Source organism: Aythya ferina (genome assembly GCF_964211825.1).
Source record: "Aythya ferina genome assembly, chromosome: Z".
NCBI lineage: Eukaryota > Metazoa > Chordata > Aves > Anseriformes > Anatidae > Aythya > Aythya ferina.
The window spans coordinates 43,243,177-43,266,926 of NC_140299.1; the positions used below are offsets into that span (position 1 = coordinate 43,243,177).

Below are 23,750 nucleotides of genomic sequence, written 5' to 3' on the forward strand. Positions count from 1 at the left end.
TACAAATTTTGCAACAGTCTTAACTGAACAAAAAAAAAACAAAAAAAAAAAAAACAAAAAAAAAACAGGCATATGTTATTTTGGAATACTATCTGACCCAGTTTAGGACTTTTCATTTGGCAGTGTATTGTAGTAAATTAAATTAAGTGGGATGCTGAATCAAAGCCAAATATTAAGGCAGACTGTTGGCTGAGGGTTTGTGCAAGAGACTTCGTTCCAGTTTGTCTTCACAAAACGTATGACTAAGCCATTTTAGTCTGGGGGTTAGCTGGACTGCTTGTATCATTCTTAAGATTTACGTAAATATGGTACAGGCAAATTTTATACAAAATAATCAATATCACCTTTCTTAGGTACTCTGTACTTCCTGTCTTATGCTGGAATACATTCATATTCATTTTCTTTGGGGAATAAATTGAACATGAATGTCATGCTGCCATCTAAGTGTTGTTTATGTTGACTTAATAATTAGCCAGAGAAGACAATACTTCTGATCCAACCCCAAAACAGAGCCTTGTAAGGAGAGCAGTCTGCAACCAGTCAAGTGATAATCACAGAATCACAGAATTTTCTAGGTTGGAAGAGACCTCAAGGTCATCGAGTCCAACCTCCAACCTAACGCTAACAGCCCTCCACTAAACCATATCCCTAAGCTCTACATCTAAACGTCTTTTGAAGACTTCCAGGGATGGTGACTCCACCACTTCCCTGGGCAGCCTGTTCCAGTGCCTCACAACCCTTTCAGTGAAGAAGTTCTTCCTAACATCTAACCTAAAAATCCCCTGGCTCAACTTAAGCCCATTCCCCCTCGTCCTGTCACCAGGCACGTGGGAGAACAGGCCAACCCCCACCTCGCTACAGCCTCCTTTAAGGTACCTAAAAAGAGCGATAAGGTCACCCCTGAGCCTCCTCTTCTCCAGGCTGAACAAGCCCAGCTCCCTCAGCCGCTCCTCATAGGACTTGTTCTCCAGGCCCCTCACCAGCTTCGTTGCCCTAAGCAGTTCAGCGGTGAAAGCCAATAGCCTTCCAGAGCTGTTTCAGGTGATTGGATCGAACAGAAGACTGCAAGCTGTGAAGTAAAACATGGACTGGATGTGCATCCCCTTTCCCAGCTCCCTGCTAGGCGAGTAACCCCTGCTTGATTTTCAGGTTTGAGGGAAAGCAAGGCTGTTGTTCTGTTAAAGCTGCCTGTCTAGGCCATGCCTGGCCCACAGGCCTCTGTGCTCTGGAGGAAACCTCATTATGACTTCCCTAGCTGTTCTCATAAGCTTAGAACCCACCTTAAATTGAGAGACCTTGTGCAGGTTAAGCTGTATGAAGATATCTACAGTAATATTACATGATTTTAAGAACCCAGTTTTTGCTTTTGGACTGAAAGAAATGAAATTGAGTGGTAGAGTGAGTTATTCTCTAAATACACAAGCAAATCTAGACATTTTTCTTTTGACCTGAGTAGGACAAAATATATGTAAGGACAGTATAGGATTTGGAAAAAAAAAAAAAGTTCCTTGTACTACATTGTGGAATCTTTTTGCACATTTATTGTCTGATCTTGTTAAGTTTGGAGAGAGAGTGCAAAGGCAGCTCCTGTTTCAGGTAATTTTAAGTTGCTCTCCCCATGCCATGTTAACAGCAACATTTCACATATTGAAGTACTACTGTGGAATTTTGTTAGTCCGGTTCTTGTATTATTTAGTACTCAGTCCTATAAAAATTTACAATAGTGTTATTTGGTACTGCTAGCTTAAGTACACATTCTTCTAATCTACTGTGAAAAATGATGCATGCTAAATAACCCCATTCCAAGAAAGAAGGGCACACACAAAGCACAAACATGTCATGGTAAGAATACCACACAGGGCAGCAAAAAGCTGCAGCTGACGGGCATTTGGTAACCACATAATTTGGCTCAACAAATTCTATGGTGTACCACTTCCTTTGTTGATAGACCCATAATTTTCAGAGGAGTCTATTCTTTATGAACTGCTTCAAAAGCTGGACTAAGAATATGTATTTTTCTTTTCTGTTCTTTTTAAATAGAAAGAATTTCACCTAACGTTTTGTAGAGCAGAAGAATTAAGTGGGTATGTTTCATATTTATGAACTACTTTACAGCAACTAAACAAATACTCTATACTATTAGAAATATATATTATTAAAAAGAGCCACCTAGCCAAGCCATATATAATTTAGGGTAATGTACCCTTTACTAGTTGTCAGCTGCAGTCTGAGTTGGATTGTAAAGGCATGACTTAGTGAAAAATAAAATTGTGCCTTTCCTAGATTAGATGAAAAGTGTTTGCTGTGTAGGATGGAAAGATCGCACCAAAAGACTCTTTTCCTGTGTGCTCTGTGATGTCCTCCACTGTGGTTCGTCCAAAATATTCAGAAGTTTTAGATTCATTCATGGATATTAAGCTTTTTTATAGAGCTATAATTAAATCTATAAATGTGCAAATGGTGCACTAAGCCTGCAGTGCACTAACTTTAATTTGGCAGGGAATAAAAATAAGATCCTCTTTTCTGAAATGCTAAGCACGCCCCAACTTTTATAAATAGGTTCAGAGCAGCAAAGCCTATCACAAAAAATCCTTTACATTTTCTAACCACTAAAATGTATAGGGAAGCAAAGTGATTGTAATTCATTCTTTATTATATATTTTTATTAATAAGTATTGTTACTTAGGGCATGCATAATAACTGCAATAAGTTTGTTTATCACAGTATTACAATGGCAACTCTCTCTGAAACGTGGAATTTCTGCACTGTGAACTGCGTTTACTGCTACTGCAGTCTTATTTGAGATAAAAATCAGTTCTCCTCTATAAGTCAGGCTCATAAAGCAATCCACCTTCAAAAAGAGCTCAAGAAGATTTTGGCACAAACTGCATTCTTAGCTATAAGTTATGTTACACCAAGAGATGTCACTAGCAAACACAATAGCAAATTTTAGCTGCTGTCTGAATGATACCTGGAAAAGGAATAAAGGAATTCATCATCCAGCAATTATTTAGAAGCCAGACAGTAACTGTGAGTAACAGAAATGTAATTATTGTTTCTAACCTTATTTGTTATTTTTACGGGAAAAAAAGGATATAATAATAGCTCCTTTTCCTAAACAGAATCAGTCATGCTTATAATAAAAGGGTTTCATTTAAAGCAAGAAGTACACTGGAATGCCAATGCACGAAAGGAAGACAGCCAATTGTCTGGGTCAGGCCGTGCCAGACTGGTTTGTGGCTGCCAGTCTTTGTTCACCCCCATTCTGCCCGTTTAATGGGGGTGAGCGCCATAGGAACGGAGTGGAGCATGTGCTCAAGCCTCAACTATTCCCGTTTCAGCTAAAACACCAAATTTCTCACCAAAGCAGATAAAAGGGGACACTGGAGTTTGTCTGCCAATGCGGTTGTTAGCAGTGGGATACATAGCGTGAAAAAGCTACAGCTGCAGCAGTTCCTCCTGGGAGCTTGTGTTCCCGTGGGCACGAATGGAGATTCTGCCCCTCCGGACGCCGCACCCATGGCAGGTGCAGTAAAGCATGCAGGAGGTACAGCCTCTGCGTTTTCCACAAGGTGACAGTTTCGTGACAGTTTCACTCTTGCGTTGGAACTGAAGTTCAGACCCACAACTGCCAGTCTGACATCTAATCAACTACACAAATCTAATCTAGTGTTTAAGTGCATCATAAACTGATGTATAAATCTGAGAGCATACGTGCATATTTGCTCTGGATGAAAAGATAATTTTGTACTACTAACTCAGAAGTATTTCTAACTGGGTGTAGTAAGTTTTTAGTCTTGCAAAATGCACAGTGGGGTTAACTAACACTTGGCATCCTGCACCTTCCAAAATTTAAGACAAAATTATTTATGGAAGTTACTGAAGTATGAATCCTTAGGGATGAAAATTTATGCAGAGAGCTCGTACAGAAGTGGCACAGTAATACAGGCATTCTGCACTGCTCTGACTGGGCTGACTTAAAGATATTTCAAGTTTTCTGGCAAGGTTAATCCTTCTTCTTGGCAGATTCTCAATTCCTCAGCACCTTGTGTGCAGGGGACTCCTCTCCAACAGGGACTTTCTTATTTATAGTATGTAGTTCAAAGAACACAAGGAACACTTATTTTCACAAGACAGAGATAAATTTATATAGGGACAAAAATGCATTTCCATTATAGCCTTACATTTCAACAGTGCATGACTATTAACATAAATATAAGTCTTTGAACAAAAAGTACAGTAGCATATCACTGGAGTGTCAAAACCCCTTCCCCAGCTTCAGAACCAGGACTTGAACATCAGAACACGGACAGACATCACCAACCAGTGCTGCATTTGAAACAGCAGACTCTGGTGAAAGAACTCCCGGTGCAAATCCCTTCATACAGTTAATTCCCTGAATTTTTTAATCCTTCTACCAACAGCACCCTTCCCCTCCCAAATACAGTGTCATTTGCAACAGTAATTGCACACAAAGTTCTCAATCAGTTAAAAGCCTTCTGTAACTTTGGAGTGTTATTATTCATGCTCTTAACGCCTTGCACATGCAGCAGAAAATGAATGCCACAATGGGGTCACATCAAGTAAAAATCATTTTGGAAAAGTATTTTTCATTGCAAAACATGTCAGTTCTTGTAAACAACAGAGTGCAACTTCATTTGTGCATTCAATCTCATACTAAGCAGAGACAAGAGGCAATAGAAACTGGCAGATGACAGAAGACAAAGAAGTTTAAATCCCATGCCTGACAGCTTGAAAAACAAAGAAGACAGCATCACAGCATAATTATTTGGGCTAGAAAGGACCTCAGGAGGTTACCTAGACCAATCTTCTCCTCAAAGCAGGGTTAACACTGGGTTGAAAACAGCCAAAATATGTTTCAACAAAAATGGACCTTCCTTCTTTAAGCATTTAAACTGGAGATCAGCAGCTAATGTGCACCCAGTACAGTGAGCTCTTAAACTATGTGCATATTGAACAAGAAAAACTGAGCAACTGGGTAACTAAAATATATATACACAATGTACATGTTTAACCATTTCTTGTAGTCATGTACACTTGAGAAAAAAAACCTTTTCATATTAAACCATAGTTGTTTTATGGGAGTGACTTCTAACAAGCATATAGTTCTTGTAAACACAGGCTGCATTGGTTGCAGTGCAAAACTCCTGAACTGTGAACAGACATTGTATTTTCAGCTAGTACTGTGGTAAAACCATATAATCCTCAGAAGCAAGAAACAGTGCAACAATTCATACATCACTCTTTAATTTTTAATTTAGTAATTATTGAACGGTTTCAGAGCAGGCACTACATTATTGCAAACACAATCAAATCCTTAACATAATGTTGAAAAATAACCTCTTCACCTCAGTGTACACACACGCATATACACACACACATAATTTAAAAAAATCTGTACATAAGTTATTTTTCAGAAAGCAACTCAAAGAATTGTACCACACAGAATTAGTTTCTGTACTCTGACACACCACAAATTATAATCCATTTTTTGATGATAGGCTTTAAGGACACAAAACACCATGCAATACTATTTAGTAGAAAATGAACTAAACAGTAAATAAATTTATCTAGTTCGTGCTAAGAGAAAACACTTTTTTTTTTAAATAAAACAAATGCTAATTTATGAGAAATCAAAAATATTTATTGTCCTTGAGCTTGAAAAGGAACCAGTTATCTGTGGCTCCTTAAGCTTATCCCCTTAGTAGGTGAGAGTGAGGAGGTGTATGACTATAAAAACCAGGATTCTTCTTATTACTGGCTGCAAGGACGGTTCAGGAAAGGAGTATCCTTGTTGAGTCTGAGTCTGAGAGTCCATCTTCTTGATTAGTGGCCTCGTAATCACCCGCGTTCTCAGCTAATTCGGTGTCTTGATCATCATTACTCTCTGCACTGTAGTCAACTTCTTCAAGGAAGCGAGGCTCATCTTCATCCAAAACATATGTAGTAGGGCTGAAACGAACAAGAGGTTGTTAAAAGCTTTACCTCAAACACAACATTCAGGCCATGCCCCATCCCCATCCCAACATGCAGTAATATACAACGTGACCTCAGGATAGCAGTGGTTTACCCAAAACTGATTTTTTAATTGCACATGAAACAACTGAGAGCCAAAAACACGTTTGTAGGACCCTGAACTAATTGGTCGATCATACATAACTCGTTATCCAAATGTGCCATGACAAATCAACTGTATGTTACAGAATTACACTAATTGCCTGTGCAAACATTATACAATTATAGCATTACCATAAGTTGTTACAGGACTCAAATGCAGAAACAGTATCTGCTATAAAAAAAAATAAAATAAAACATACCACAGTCGGAGAATTTGGGTGGGAAACCTGCGTATTTTACTAAATACTTTTTACTGAAAAGCATTATGAGCAATTATACTGCACATACTGCAGATGACAAATTGAGGCAAGTTTTTCTGGCCTACAACTAAAATTAAGTTGCCATTTGAGTCATAAGATTTATATCTGGTCCTCACATTGTCACGGTCCACAAAATGATCCCTGCTTGTAACTAATAGCCTCCAAGAATAAGAGAAGTAATACTTTGAGTGTGAACAAGAGAAAGGTTAATAAGTAACTTTCCGATCATCTCACCTTCCTAAGACAGATGAAAACAAAAGTAAAACCAAATAAATAAACAAAAAATTTTAAAAAGTATGGGTGTTTTCCAGACCAAGTTTTACTACTCTCCCTTGGCACATAAAAAGCTATCTGCTTAAAACCACTCAGTATTGCTAAATATTTCATAAGTTGTTTTATATTCAGATGAAGTCCTAAGAAGGTTTTGTAATGCGTTTTACCTAATAATCAACTTACACAGAACTCAGCCAAAAGAGCATTCTCATAAGAGAAGGCATCAGGTACTTGTATAAATGTTTGCATATTAATTTTGATGAATTTTGTCTTAAGGCACACAGTTTATTGTGGCTGTGGGTTCAAAATTAAAAGGATTAGTCATTCCTTCTTTCTAGTTCTGTTAAGAGCTTAAGTGGATCACTTGAATCTGTAACGCAATCCCTATTCATTGCGAATAAACTTCACATTGTTTTCTTCTACCTATAATACCAATAACATGCTACACTAACATTTTCTGAAGTTGGCAATTAATTCATATTTTGGGAGAACAACAAATAGACGAACTCCTAGTCCCAGTTTAGGAAAAAAAAAAAAAAGACGTAAGACCTAAAATAGTAACAAAACAAACTATCAAAAATTCAATTCAGTTGGAGTTTCTGGATTTACATTTAAAACAATCTGTACCATAGTTCAGTGAACAAGCTATTCACACACTGATCAGTGCAAAAGGGAGTACTCCACCAAACTAAATACTTGCAAAGGTTATTTAAATTGTAACTAGGGTAACAACCCGCTATGTTGGTTAAAGAACTGGTGCCAGCTCTTTGAACAAAATTATTTCCATTTAGGAGAGAGACCATGTGAGGAAAACAACCAGTATCTTCACTGAGCTGCCTCTTCATTTCACAGGTGGGCAAACCACTGTACTGTAAGTAAAGATACACACTTCATTTGAAGAACCTGCTGTAGCCCCAGGAAATGTATACAGTTTTTTTGGGCTTTCATTTTGTGATGCTTTATGCCCTAGGCAGTTACTGCCTGCCAAGATTTTCCTTTAATGGGAAAAAAAAAAAAAAAAAAAAGCTGAAATGTTTCCTTTATTTTGATGAGATAGCACCAAATATATCATATTCCAAAAAATGCACAGCATTTTTTTTTTTGTAGGTCCTGCTTCTAACCACTTAACACAGGTATTGATTTGCTGGGTTTCACATGCAAGGAATCCACACTGCAATTGCAGGATAGATTGTGTAATTCAATTCACAGGAAATGGACCCATTAAATCTGAATGTAGGCCCTATCTAACTAATAATTCTGAATACTGAAACAAAAAACTACAATGGGTTGTGTCAATGACAAATACTTTATTAGCCATTGACAGTGAGATGTTAATGCATTACAGTAGACACTCAGAAAAATTCACATTAGTGAGGTATTATATAGGCTAATAAAGCTCTCTGAAAAACTTCTACCACTTTTTTTTTTTTAAAGTAAGTTTCATTGTTTGGAAATTAAGCTTTAATATTTAATCCAGTACAAAAATAAATAAGCAAATAAAGCAACCAACAAGCCTATTTAAAAAAGTAGCAAACAACGAAGCTTATTTTAAGGGGAACACACTGAACTGGACAAACTAGCAAACCACAAAGTTTACTATGTAGAGATGCCTTGTCAGTTCATAGAATATGTCCTGCTTTACACTGTGTTGCAAAACAATACATGTCTGTACTGTTATTTGTCTGTACACAGTACATGTCTGTACTGTGTTATTTGTTATGTTTATAAAAATTTATTTCATATAATCATATGTATGCACACTTCTGGCTTTTAGAAATTCAGCCAGTGTGCACAGTCTTAACATTGTTATGTCTGATATACGACAGTTCAGATGTTTGCTCTGGCATGTATACATGCAAAATTCTTGAGGATGCTTTTAGTTGCACTTCCTGTATAATAAAATCAACATTATAAATTTCATTATTCAAGAAAAGTACCAGTACAATAGATAAACTGATCTCACTCTCAAAACTGCATAGACTTTTAATGTAGAAACTGGCTCCAAAATCTGCCTCATAAGCTTCCTACTGCCCTCCAAAACACAATGTGCCAACACTTCTCAATCATTAATTATTGAAAACAAAAGTTTAAATATATTGAGATGACTTTTCCCATTTTCCCTTTGAGTCTTCGTTCCTCACAAAACGGTATGCCAGAATGTTTTACATCCAAAGGAAAAACCTGTTGCATACCGCTCACATACATTTGCTTTGCCATGGCTTGTCTTCTAATGTATCAGATGCTAACCTTGGATATTTAACTTTCCATCAGTCTTTATTCTACAGGTTAGTGTGAACCTGCAAACTACAATTACTGCTTCACTGCTTTACCGAGGCTTGGCTACAAGAAATGTAGAAATCCAAACACCTGAAAAAATTTCTTACTGTTTAATCAAATCCTTCGTTTGCCTCCCCGCCGCTCCCCACCCTCAACATATCTTGTGACAATATACTTCTAGCTGCCATCATGCTGATTCAGTGGGTTTTAATTTCCTAACTTTTCCCTTGGGCTGTTTCTAATTAACTTGCTCAATAATCCCTCTTCCTCTACCCCTATACCTCCTGCATTTGCTTTTAAAAGGAAACCATTATTTTTCTCAAGTTAACAGAGATTGTTTATCATACAGCCACAGTTTGTAGCCTAATGGATGTTATAATCGGTGTATCTTCTGTGAACTTTTGCAAAGATTTTACTTGAATAACATTTTATGGGTAAAAAGAATAATTCCTAAATGTCAAGTAACATACCTGATACAACTTTTTGGTCCTCATATTTATGAAGAACTTCAATAATATTCCTTTAATATAAAAAAGTGCATTTTCTACATCACCTGCCATCAAATGCACTGAATTTAGGCATGAACACAGCAGCTTACTAAAACATTTATTTTTAACAACAATGCCTATGTTTTTTCTTATTTAAATTAATGCTCCAAACATAAATAAACAAAAATAAACCCATTTGCTAACATGATGTATTTTTTCAAGCTAAAATTTTATTTGTCCCTCAAAGACATACTTGGATTTTTCATTATCCATATGACTCAATTACAGAGAAATTAATCCACAAGCCAGACACAAACACAACCAATTTAAGTCCCATGGAGATAAGCAATTTTCTGAGACTACAGGGGAAGCGCACACATTTAAAAACTTCTGAAGAAAAAAATATAAGAAATGTTCTCTGTTAAGCAGTGTAAAGTTGCTGCTGCCTGGGGATTTTGGAAAGGAAGGAGAGAAAAATCTAAGAACTAACAATTTCTTTCAAAATTGCAATGCCAGGGAAGGGAAAATTTTTAAGGAACAAAAGAGTCAGGATGTACCACAAAGGAATCATTTATCCATTCCTGTTCCTTGATTTCCCTTTAGGGTCCACATTGTTTTATAGGAATCAGCAAAGCTGCAACAGGAGTGCTGTGCCCTTAACGAGCTCTTCACCTGTGTGCTGTTCCCAAATCAGCAAGGATAGTTTGTGAAGAGAATTTCCAATACTAAAGAGAACAATTACATGTCCAACTCCCTTCCCAACCACGAGTAGCTGTGTATCCAAATCCCCTTTAAGTTTTATTTTTCAATATCCCCACTTACAGCATTCCATTATTTCCCTCCACAGTTTAACAAAAAGTAATCTCAACACTTTCTGTGTGGTATCACCCCGAAATACATCTTGTAAAACTCAAAACTGGATTAAATTGGTTGGATTCCACAACTGTTGACTTTAGTACTTTACACCTAATATTTGGATCACATTGCCAAGAATGGAAGAGAAGCGTGAAAAGTGGATCACAGACACAGAATGGGTGAGGTTGGTGGGGACCTCCAGAGCCCACCTGGCCCAACCCCTGCCCAAGCAGGGCCACCCACGACCGCGTCCAGGCAGCTTTTGCAGCTCTCCAAGGAGGAGACTGCGCTGCTGATGTGGGCAGCCTGTGCCTGTGTTACAGCCGGTGCCCAGTGCCTCTTGTCCTGGTGCTGGGCACCACTGAGGAGCCTGGCTAAACCATCCTCTTTGCACCCTCCTCCCTTCAGGTATTTTGTACACATTGATGAGATCCCCCGAGCCTTCTGAACATAGCTCTCAGGAGAGGAGAGCACCTCATAGGAGAGGTGCTCCAGTCTCTTCGTTGTCCTTGTGACCCCACATATCTTTTCAAAAAAGATACATCTTTTCAAAGATAATATTAATATTGAAATAATATTAATATTGAAAAGATATGTCTTTTCAATATATCCATGTCTCTCTTACACCATCATTCTGTCTGAGCAAAGCTTATGAGTTATTAAGATGAAGGGAAACAAAATAGCTCAAATTCAGTTCCCTCCTGGCAGCACACAAAGAGACCCTTTGCAAGAGGATCTCTGTCAGATATTCTCTTGCATGTGCCCCTACCACTCTGATATATTTTCTCAAATATGACATGGTAAGTGCAGGAAATGGATTTCACAGATGTGTTTTTTTTTCTTCCCCATAGCTCGTATTGGCAGTCTGCTTTTCTACCATTTCCTAGATAGCCAAAAGCATTCCCAAAAGATGCTGTCTGCTTCTCTGCTGTAATTAAATCAAATTAACAAACAAAAATACAACACGTTCTAGAACACACCAATGAGTGTCAAAACAATTAATGAAAGGACTAGAAAAAAAGGTCAAGTTACTGAGCAAGAGATAATTCCAGTAAGTCCTAGCAGTTATGACTGCAGTCATGTGTTTTTGTTTCATTGCATGCAGACCCTATCAAACCTGTCAGCATAACAACTATAATTCTTACTACAAGATCAGTATTACAGTCTAATCTTTTCCATTTGGAAATGGAGGAAAACACTGGCAAACTGGTCTGAAATAATTAAAGAAAAATAAAGTGTTTAATTCATCACTTAAAATGTTAAAGTGCACTGCCAGAGGGGAAATAAATCTTCTGACTGCTTTATTTTTCTTAAGTCAAATATGTGTCAGACATGGTTCAAAATGAACTCATGGAAACTGAGCCTACGTGTAATGAAATATCAGAGGTAAATTTTAAAATATTAGCATTTACTTGGCCATTGTAAATACAACTAGTAAAACCAAGGAGAGCTTGAGAAACCCTCAAAATCATTTGCAAATAAAACTGATGCTTCTGTGTTTACATTTTGACGTTTAAGCTTGGCTGTTTTTCCTTTCAAGCATTAAAATTGTATTGTTTTTTATTTTTACAGTAACACCAGTAACATTCAAAATATAAAGGGAGTAACTACGATCTTTTTCACTGCTTTACTCTAACGAGGACATTAGAGCTGTGAAAAACTATGTACTTTTATACTACTTATTCATATTTTTTTTTACCTGGATTTTCTGTAAATAGTTTTCCTCAGTCATCACTAACAGTAAGTAATGAGCTGTGAATCACGTAAGCACAAAGAAATCATAAGCAGTACTTTTACTATAATAGAATAATAAAAATGGAAGTCTGGGCATATGAAGCAAGGAACTGTGTGTGACTGACTATCTTGTGGTCCACGATTGCTTCTGAAGAGGCATAGAAACTAGCTTTATAAATTTAACTCAGTAGAGACTCAAGTGTAGTTCCAGTGCTCAAGCAAATAAATAAATTAAGCCCAATAAACCAGCTGATAGAGGTTTTTAATATCTTGTCTAGAACAGCTCACAAACACAAAAACTTCATCACTCAGAATACATCAAAGGGCAAATGGCCTACATTTCCCAGATTTGGCATAAAGATTTCAAGATATGTTAATAAAAATCACTTGTCTAATACACCTAGAAATAGAACAACATTACAGGAAAATCTATGTGCCTTGACAAGGGCAGGGACTTCTGACCCAAGGAAAAGTAGCCAGCTCCTTACTGTGGAGGGGAAAAAGAAAACTGTACAAGGCAAAGCTTTCATCAAAACAGCAGTAAGGTGTCCTATAGCACAGAAGCCCTCTGTGCTTCAGGTGTAAGAGTACCTGGCAAAAACACCACAAGATCACTGATGTTCCATTATTGTCAAACTGGTTAAGTGGGAAAAGGAGAGCTCAAGACTTTGCTGAGTCTCATTATGAGGTGTCACTGGGAGCTGGTATGCATTGTACCTATGGCAATTAGGTAGAGCCTTCTAGACAGACCTTTTGGAGCACACACCTGCCCACCCATGATGACAAAAAAAAGTTATGATTAATAAATTTACAAGAATAACACCTTGAGGCAATGGCCAGTGTTCTTTTTCACTGTACAACAGAAATGCAAAACTGCCTTGAAAACTACTTCACCAGTTGCTTAAAAAAAAAAAAAAAAAAAAAAAAAAGCTTGAAGAGAAGTAAAAGTTATGAAAGACCTGTGGAAAATCTGTTCTGAACCACACTTTTCTTCAGCACTTAAAAATCTAAATGTTCCTTACTCAGGAGAAGGGGCTCCCACTTGTGACAATCCAATTTTATTTTTGAGGAGTTACTATCTGATCACTACCTATCTACCAAGCCCTCAAGCAATCCCTGAGACAAAATTAAAAAAAAAAGATTATTTTGTTACAATTTCTTTTAAACTAAATCTAGACCAGAAGAACATGGTATCACGAAAAAGCTGAACTTTAACTACACCCTGTTTCACAAAGTGTTTCAGTTCTAAATATGAGTACCTGCAAGTATATAACTACAGAGACTTCCTCTGTGAGTATCATCACTGATGAACAGTACAGGTTTTTGAACTTTCTGCTGAAATACGTAGTGAGTGCTGCAGAAGATTGGAAACTTGGACTTCATGCTAATCCCCTTAGCAAAGGATGAGAGAAGACGATGTGCAAACATACATAATAAGGTACTTTTATAGCTAATAGTGGTGGAGGTATTGTGAACAGAATTATATCATCTTCCTTATACAAAAACCATGTATTTATATGGCTTCTATAGCACAAAGTACAGATATCAAAAAAAAAAAAAAGAAAAAGAAAAAGAAAAAAGAAAAAAAAGGAGTGAACCCAGCCACCCAGGTAGTAATTTCCTAATACCGTGGGGTTTATTTATCTCAGAAGAGTACCAGAATTATAATTTAAAAAAAGGCATTTTTTCTAGATTTACTAAATGAACGTTTTTGCCAGTTTAGCTGTTACATACTTATATTTTTCAATGGTTTTAATTAGAGATAATTGCTTAGGTAACATTGATTAAGCAAATCTGTTTGATGATGCATCAGCAAATTCAAGAAAATCAGTGGCTGAATATAAGGCTGCTGTAGTTACATGAAGTTTAAGAAAATTCACATTTGAAAGAAACAGTGTGATATTAGGTTGATGTTCTAGTAACACCACAGACAGCCATGCAATTTAAACTTTTCTCTGAAAAAGATTTCCTGTCAAGTGTCCAATTCCACTCCCATTTTTTAAGTAAAAAGCATTTCTGCTGAATTCAGTCAAGTAAGTCTGTACATGAAAAGTAACTTGATAGTTATAATTGTTAAGAAAGTGTCCAAACACAAAGTCAGCTATAAATAAACAATGTATTTCATTATTGATGTTATGGTTTCAAGATACATTGTTGGAAACCACACATTTGATTTTTTTCAGCACAGATTCTTACACAGGCATATGCTATTGGTAAATGACCACTCAGAGTAAGGTACTTAATTTCTCAGTTCACGCTACACAGTTTCCTGTTAGTGTTATTAACATGAATCAACATTTAATAGGTTAGAAGAACAAAGCCATCACACACTAGAAAAATCTAAAGTGTTGTTAACGGATTTCTCCAATAAAGCTTAACACTTTTTATGTTAATGTTCTTTACCTGATAGAAGTTTTAACTCTAACATGCACAGAATCTGATCTTTTTTCCACTGCCTTCATTTCTTTCCTGCAGTAGCAGTTGGCTATTGCCATTCACTGTCTGTAGCTGTGTAATACCTAAAGGTCATGACTGGGGAAAATTTTGTTTTTAAAATGATTTCTAAATAAAAACTCACTTTTAAAACGTTCAATGAAGTTATTAAATGATCTCTCCCCAGTATAAAGTTTTGTCTAACAGCACAATTACTTTTGGATTTTCATGACGTGGCCCACTGGAATGGAGCCTGAACCTTTGTGAGTTTTGGATGTTTTGGGTTTTGTTGTTTTTTAAGTTCCTTAGTACCAGTTATCTTTCTTACACAAAAGGATTATAAACAGTTCTGTGTACAGCCTCGTCAACTTTCTTATAAGCATCATGTTATTTTTCAACTCTGCTCACATGTGCCAACCTACACTGCATTTCTACAGTAGCGAGTCTTTTATTTTTATTTTATTAAAGCGAGTGCTTTCAGAAAATCCAGAATAAAGCAGCCCTCATAACCCTTGTTCTCACCAACAAAATATAAATCATGTCAGGGGCAGCTTTTCCCCTGCTCCAGCACAGTGTTTACATGCAATTAATTTTGGTACACAATAGCTTTGTTTGTTTGTTTGTTTTTAAGAGCTAACTTGATTAAAGCAGTATTTTAGCTGAGAAAGAAGTTTGAACTGTGTATCCATAGCCATATCTTTCTCTTCAGGATTTGCTTTATTTCTTAGCATCAAAACAAGCCACCTTCCTGCTTTCTCTTTTTTTCATCTAACATTGCTCAAGTATTCTATCAAACAGAAAGCAGTAACAACCTTTTACTGACTGGAGGCACTTTCACACCCTGTCATAAACAATGCACTTTAAAAGTACAAGATGGAAGAACTGTAAATCCAAAGGATTATACTTATGCTTGTACATACTCTCAAAGAAAGTTATCAACATATGTGCAGACTAACTTTGGCAAACCTATTGCAGAATTAGGACCATAGCAATCAGCTTTACTGTGAAACTTAGCCTCACTGAAACCGGAAAATCTCAACAAATGATTGTGCTGATTGAATTGCATTTCTGAACTTTCAGAAACGCAATTCAAAGAAAACACTAATTCTGCTCTTACCTTATGGTAACATCTAGCATAAGCATTTAATCCAGACAATAGTTCTCTAATTCTTCAACGCAATCACACCTAACTTGTTCTACTGTTTGAGGATCAATTAAAAGCAGAATGGTGAAAGCATAACCAAATTGTTTTTTCCTATTCTGATGCTTACGTGTTTCGGATGTTTCTTTAGCTCTCTGCCGGAAACTATGGGGACTGACTCATGTATGACATTTCTCATTTCAACAGGTGTTAAGGTCAATCCGCCCTGAATAACGTTAATGAACTGCAAAAACCAGCCTTTTTTTTTTCTAAAACACAGCCAGTATCTATGTGAACTAACACTCTAACTTTTTATAGAGAGATAAAGTTACATAAAGATTCATCACCTGAGGCACTGGTTTATATAAAGTTATGTGGAAATCTGGGGCTGTTCTCCAATGCCACCCCAATAATTAGTCACTCACAAATACATCTTTGTTCAAAATACCACAATTTGATGCTTAGTATTTCAAAGAGATGCATCTATACTGAAGCTTGGTTCTAATAAAATTGACAATGATACAACACTTCTGGATGAGAAAATATTATATGGTTTCCTTAACATATACTAGGTGCAAATAAAATACAAACTATTCTTGAAAGTTTGCACTCAAGGCTGTAATGTAAGAAAGGCTCCAAGAGATAAAGAGCAACATGTTAGTGTTAGATTTTGAAGTTTAGCATGTTTCTCTAATGCACAAAAGGTACTTTTTATTCTGACTACCTGACTTAGTACTTCAATTACTCCAGCTGCACAAAACACCAGCAAACTTTTTAAATTACACTTTTTAAAATACTTAAATGGAATTTCTCCCATTTCAGTCTGCATCCATTGCCCGCTGTCCTGTCACTGGACACCACTGAAAACAGCCTGGCTCTGTCTTCTTTACAGGCTCCCTTCAAGTATACGGGCACCCTGACAAGATCCACCCGAGCCTTTTCTTCTCCAGGCTGAACAGTCCCAGCTCTTTCAGCCTTTCCTCCTATGGGAGATACTCCAGTCCCTTAATCATCCTAAGGGCTCCTCATTGGCCTCTCTTCCAGTACATCCATCTCTGTCCTGTAAAGGAGGGCCTAGACCTGGATACACATCCGGGCTGTGGGCTTACCAGTGCTGAGCAGAAGAAAAGTATCACCTCACTTGAGCTGCTGGCAACATTCCTCCTCAAGCAGGAGTAAATAATTGAGACTGCCTCAGTGATATCACTGCTGTGACTTTGTTTTTTGCCCTGCTCGTCTTGGGAACCTGAACTCCACCACCCCCTGGTCATTGCAGCCAAGGCTGCCTCCCACTTTCACATCCCAGCCAGCACATCCTTGTCTGCAAGTACCAGGTCCAGCAGAGCACCTCTCCTTGTTGTGTCTGACCATTCAGTAAGAAACTTGTCATCAGTGCCCTCCAGGAACCTCCCAAGGTTGCTTACGATCTTCTGTGTTGTTCCTCCAGTAATGTCAGGCATGGCTGAAGCCCCCCATGAGGACCAGGGCCTGCAAATGTGAGGCTACTTCTAGCTGTCAGTAGAAGTCCTCCCCTACTTGCTGCCTGGTCAGGTGGGCTATAGCAGATACCCACTACAATGTCACCCACAGTGGTCTGCTCTTTAATCCTCACCCAATAAACTCTCAGTTGGCTCCTCACCCTTGCGCAGGCAGAGCTCCATGCATCCGGGTGTCCTCTCACAAAAAGGACTTGCCCAACTCACCTCCTGATACCTAGCTTTCCTACACAATCTGTACCCCTCAGCTGCAGAACTGCACTTATGGGAGCTATCCCACCACATCTCTGTGATCCCAACAACATGACAGAATTGCAACCACACACAGACCTTTAATTCAGTATTTTTACTCCCTGTGCTGTGTGCATTAGTATGCAGGCACTACAGAGAAGCACCCCCAGCATGATAATTTTCCAGAAATGCTCTGTGACTTTTTTTCCCCCCCCATAATTATATAAAACAATGCTTGAAAAAAGAGATTCAAAGTTACTCTTCACTAATCCGTATCTATGCATATTAGACATATTTTAAGCATGGTACTTACTGAAGTTACCCACAGCCTCTTCAGTGTATACCTCTGCATTCAGGCAATTCAGCTATGCCCACCCTTATTCTGGACTGAAGTCTGTCCATACTTTTCTTAAACTCCTATGGAGACCGTGCAGCTTTCCCCGTTGATCTACCTGAAAACTTCATTTTTGCTTGCCATACATATATATGTGTGTGTGTGTGTGTGTGTGTGTGTGTGTGTATAGAGAGAGAGAGAGAGAGAGAGAATAGACTGTAGGTAATATATATATCTTCTCCTTTCAAATTTAAGGCCATTACTTCTGATCCTGTCTTCTCTAGACAGAATAGATTCCTTGAATTTAGCTTTTTACGTTTGAAAACAGCTCTCATATTTCCTCCTCCTCCAGCTCTGAGTTTTCCTTTTGATTTTGATAAAGGCCTTGTGAGGAAAATTATAATCAAAACAATTCATTTTACTTGCTGTAGTAAGACTTCCTGTATACTAAAGTTGGAACTCTATCTGGAATCCTGTCCTAGAAGCTTTGCAGTGTAGAACATTTTCCTTTGCTCCACATTTTAATATCATGGAGTTTATCTGAGGTGCACTATGGAATCTTTTCAAGCCTCAATACTGGAACTGAACATCACCCCTACCTTCCACAGGGTACCACAGATGCTCTCCCATATTTCTGCTAGTTCTGCACAGTCTACAGACAAATTCCTCATTAGTGTAGCTTCAAAAGTCTTAGGCACCTTATTATTTTAGTTCCACAAAAGCAAAAATAAGTTCTTTTTTTTTTTTTACCCCAACTTTCCCCAGCTGGAGATATAGCCAAGGTCACTGTAAAACTATTTTTGGCTTAAAGTATGTTAATGATAACATGTTATATAGCACACAAATCTTATTCTTTTCCAAACTCATCTAATACTTTTCTTAAATTTGTAATTCTACATTATTTCATCTCCAACCACATTTTCAGAAAGAGATGTTTACACATTTGAAATAATTTGTTTCCTGTGTATCTCCAATTACCACATACACGTGGATACTAAGTGCATGGAAACATATAACAATACGTGTGGTTTTTCAACCCTATCTAAGGCTTTAACAGTTTGACAACATAATAAGCTAGCTACTGAACAGGTACAATGCACTTTGTGTCACAAACCTTATTTCATTTGTTTTAAATTCTTAAACTACTCTTATGTATCTGTACCGGAAGAAAACATATTTGGAAGAAAAATTTACAGTTCCTACAGTAATTTTCAACTTCTATAGTTCAAGTCTGTCCAAATAAATTTTTCATACTGTGTTCAGTAATAAAATTAAAAAAAAACTGCTGTGAGAAAGAGACAATTGAGACTTAGGGTTCCACTGCATATAATGACTCCCTGATGACCTTAAAATTTATACTAGCAACAACAAATGTTAGCATACAGTCTCATACAGTCTGACTTTATTACTACTTTCTTTAAAAGTTTGAAGAAATTGAATTAACAAGATAGTGTACGAGTAATCTGAGTATATTGAAAAACTAAGTGTCACAACACAACAACATTCTTTCTGAAGACTGAAATAACATTTTTTGAGAGAATCTTCACTTAATTTGAGAAATAAACTTTTTTACCTGGAAAAAAAAAAAAAAAAGGAAATATAATAAATGTGTACTACCTTGTCACTTTACAGCTCGACTCAATCAACTCATTTTCAATATCCAGCAGACTAGAAGGTAGGTTGTATTCCAAAGGTGAGGCCATTCTTTTTAAACGCAGTAAGCCAACACAGAACTTGGCTCCCATCTCCTCCAGTTCTCTTGTCCCTATCTGCAATCCCTAATTTAAAAATAAGATTTAAAAAATATAAAATAGGTACATGCAGATAAACCCACACATACTGCACAATTATTATTTACAACACATTTAAGAACTGCAGAGTAAATGCTTAGCACAAGTATCAGGAACAAAACAAAACAGACAATAACAACTTGAGTCTTCTAAGGGGAAACAGACATTTCTGGACACTTCTGCATTTCTTCAGAGCTTCCTATTTAATACGAATAGCACATCAATATTAAAAGAACTTTTACCCATTTACATTGGAAGAGAGAGATTAGATACTATGTCCAAGTTTATAAGTCTAAATTATTTATAAAAGTTGAGACAAAATTTTAAAAAATGAATTTCAAATAAGATTATCTCAAATACAAGATTTTTCAAACAAAAGTCCCTTCAAAATGAGTAAATTCACACTTAGAACATATCAATGAAGTTGATCATGGTCGAACACATAAACGAGAATTTAAAATAATGTTACTCCTTAACATAAACAAGTATCTCTTCCCTTCCTATGAGTTAGAGGTTACATGTTAATTCTGAAAGCATTTATTCACACATTTATTAAATAAAAAAGACAAACAAAAAATTGAAGTATCAAAAGCAACAGTTTTCTAACTTGAATAAGATATTTTCTTCTGTGAAGAGGTAGAATTTGTGTTATTCTTCAAGACCACATGTGACATGTCCCATCAGCTTATAGACTTAGTGAGCAATGCTTTATGTAAGGACAGAACCTCTGACCTCAACTCTTTTACAAAAAGAGAACAGTATTACAGAGTCATCCTCAAAAATTACAGAATTGGCCAGTACTGAACCATATATACAATAACATATTCAGCGTCACAACCTAATTCAATATTCCCTCTGCAACTTCTTACTCTCGGGAGAATTTAAGGAAGAGTTTAGTTTGTTTCTTCTAAGCCTCTTAAAGAAATGGGTAGTTAAAAAGAAGCTTTGACAAAACAAGCAGGAAAGCAGACGAACCAGGAAACAGTGGCAAGCTCTCACCCAGGAGGAAAATATATGAAGCAAAAAGAACAGAGAATCCTTTTTTTTTTTTTGACCTAAAAGCTAGAGCACAAGCTTTGTATGTTGCCACGCTGATGCTGTACTATAAAATGCAAGGCTCAGAAGAATTGTATTGCTGTTTGCACATACTTCACGTACTTCTGTTTTGACTGTATGCAAACTTAAATGGAAAGCTTGAATTTATTTTTCTTGCAATTTCTCTTTTTATCAGTAGTCTTCATAAACAAGGTGCCTTTTAGTAACAAGAAAGCTAAAGCAATACCTACTATTCTATAAAAGTGTCATCCTCCTGTCAAATGGCACAGAAACCTGTTATCAGTGAACAAGAATTGGATACTAAGTATTATTGTTAATAATAATACTACTTACCTCTTTTATAGTGCTTTTGTGCTGTAGGTTTCAAAGCACTTTATTAATAAAGGAAGAATTATCCTCATTTTATTGATGGAGAAATGGAGGCAGAGAGGGCTGAAGCGATTTGCACAGTGTCTCACAGCATGTCACTGACCCCGCTGGGAACAGAAATCAGTTCTCCTCACTCCCAGTGCAGTACCTTATCCACAGAGGCCAAATTTTTGTTTATGTTTTGTTATCTGTTTGCACATCTGTAACATTCGAAGACCCCAATCATAGCTGGGGCTCCACTACGCTAATCACAGGAAGACACAGTCCCTGCCCCAAAAAGATTAAAATAACATTAAGGACAAGAGGCAACAAGTATGCAGAAGAGGAAGGAGAAGTGTAACAGTAATCTCACTGTTACAAAGATTACTAAGGTGCACAACTGGATGTTCAGAAACTTTTCCGATCATTGTCTACATCTGTTGCTGAAGAAGATACAGTTAGTTGGCAGACTCCTTACAGAGAGTATCAGAGGAGTGGCTGTTTAAGTTGACAAGAGTATAGTATGAAATAAAGTGCAAAGACAATTGTTAGAAAGATAAATAGCGTGTGCATATTCCATGGCTGCTATTTTCAGCACAGCAGAAACAGTACATAACTAAAGAGAAATCTAAATGGATCAAATAGGAGATGGCTAACTTGTGAACCAAGCAGGACTTTGAACATGCTATACTGAAGAGTCTATAGGCTTGAAGTAAAAGCCTAAGCTAAAGTCTAGGTTTGCTTTTATCATTTCTTTGATCAGCAGAGAATGCAGTAACACATACTTGTCAAATATAAAACTTCTTAATCCACTCTTAATGATCTATCAGAAAATTCTCTTACTTTCCACGAAACAAGGGACCCAAAGTCTGCTTCAAGACATTGTAATTGCACTGAAGAACTGAGATGAAGTTCACTTTTGCTGAAGCTTTGATTGTACTCTGCTTCTTGATCTTCCAAATACCTTCAACTATTACTCTAATACCTTCAACTGTGGCCAAATTAAGTTTCTTATATGCTACAAACATTGCTGTTAAGCACAAGTTTAGCCACCTCAAGGTAGCTTAAAAAAAAAAAAAAAAAAAAGATGCTTGGAATTTTGGCTGTTTGAAATTCTGAATTTTTTTCCTTTTCCTTTATATTTTACACAGTCATTATCCTATACAGCAGACAGTAATATTTTTTACAGCTGATTGGTGTCTTCCTTACTAAGTACAGCGTGTAAATGGCTTCATATTTCTTCTCAGCAATGGACTCTCCTACCCGAAAACAAAGATGTGTGACAGAAGGTGCAACAGGCTGCCACCTTAAGTTGAGACAAATCTTCCTGTAATATGTATTTAAATAGAAAAGTTGTACTAAGATTTGGAGAAAGTAGGGGTTACAAAGATGTGATCATTTTTGTGAATTCGAAGTGTGGAGATGGAATGATCGTGGTAACTTTGTTTGTTGACCAAATCCTTGTTTTAGACTCTTGAAGTCTTCTTTTCTGTGCATAGTAAAATTTCCAAGCAACAAAGCCTTCTCAATTAACTTAAAAATTAAGTCATACTACCAAACTCATTAATCTCCAAGCAGGAAAGGAACAGATTTCCTAGTTAAATTACTGTTCAACTTTTAGGTTTAGTAACAAAATTTTCCTTTTATCTGGAATCTTAACTATCCTTCATAGATTACTGAGCAACTTTTCACCTCATCTTTTTGGTTTTCGTATCTTGAATCACAGATTGCTAAACCATATTTGCAGCACTGATTTTCAATGTGTTACAAAAACAACACACAAGCAGTTCAAGTGAGTTTGCTTCCAGAGATAACTGGCCCAGCGATCCTAATTGCAAACTTCAGTTAAACAACTTCCTTCCTGTCTGTACGCAGTCTAGCATCATCACTGTCCAAGCAAAATTAAAAATAATAAGAAGTGATGACCAACTTTGGCAGAGAGTCATAATTTCTTTCAAAAAGAACAAAATTTTTTAGTAATCTTCTTTGTGCTTTGACAAAATTCAGTGATGACAGTAAGCCAGGAGAGCAGAAAAGCGCTTCAGACCTTTACACAGCACACAGTCCCTCAGATCTGAGCTGTCATGTCTTTTGGGGTGGCAAGCAGTAGAGGAGAGAATTTCAACAGCTTAACTCAGTTTTGTGTTTTGAAATAACATATGAAATATGAAAACAAATTTATATCACAAGTCCATTCATGGAGTTGCTGGCTTCACTTCCTCCATAGAAAAAAGGCCCAGTCTCTTCTCTCTTTGGCAGTCTCCTTGCAGAAATGTTGCTCTTTCCTTTATCTGTCTAGTAACTTTGGCCTTTGAGACAAATTTCATTAATTAACCTGAGCATTATCATAGTGAAGAAACAATGAAGGTTCTTCCTGTATGACAAAGAATGACTAAGACCTCATGAACTGTTTCATTCCAAACAAAATAAGTGACAGAACAGCAATTCAATCTCATCAACTTGTTTATAGCATGTAGGAGAATGCTTTTCCCTTTAGAGTAACTGATTTTTCCACAATTCAGCCATTTCTTCCTCCCTCACTGAAGGGCTTTGCAACTTAAGCATCTCAAAAGTTTGTCCACAAAACATCTCTATTCACCTTTCAATAAGAACTTTCTGTAGGAGCACTGTGAAGGCCATGAATATTGATGTTTATAAGAATATTCTGGAAGTTTCAAACTAGCTGGATAGGTTATTTTTTAAAACCCCATAATGTCAACATCTGAGGAACAATGAAAATTGTAATGGAATATTCCGACAATAACAGGAATGCTTGTTGTTAATTGACAAAATTAATGCACTCATTCAGTAGTTACAGACCTACTATAATTCCTGCCAAAATATCTTCCTGCTGTCTGAAAAGATAAGCATGGGTAAATATACCTCATTACACCCT

The 23,750-nt window shown here is 36.9% G+C and overlaps 1 protein-coding gene across 9 annotated transcripts in view; it reads right to left on the minus strand.

Moving 5' to 3' along the window:
* Positions 1-4,123: 4,123 nt before the first annotated feature.
* The window catches only part of AGTPBP1 (ATP/GTP binding carboxypeptidase 1), a 66,131-nt gene continuing 46,504 nt past the window's right edge, over positions 4,124-23,750 (minus strand). For 6 of the 9 annotated variants that reach the window (XM_084503859.1, XM_084503863.1, XM_084503860.1 and 3 more), the window contains 2 exons: positions 19,278-19,438; positions 4,124-5,973 (listed from right to left, as the gene is read on the minus strand). In XM_084503859.1, coding sequence (XP_084359985.1) covers positions 5,796-5,973; positions 19,278-19,438 — 339 coding nt within the window. In that variant the 3' untranslated portion in view covers positions 4,124-5,795. Of the gene's footprint in view, positions 5,974-19,277; positions 19,439-20,840; positions 21,143-23,750 lie in introns of those variants that run through there. The other 3 variants (XM_084503866.1, XM_084503865.1, XM_084503864.1) reach the window with 3 other exon arrangements.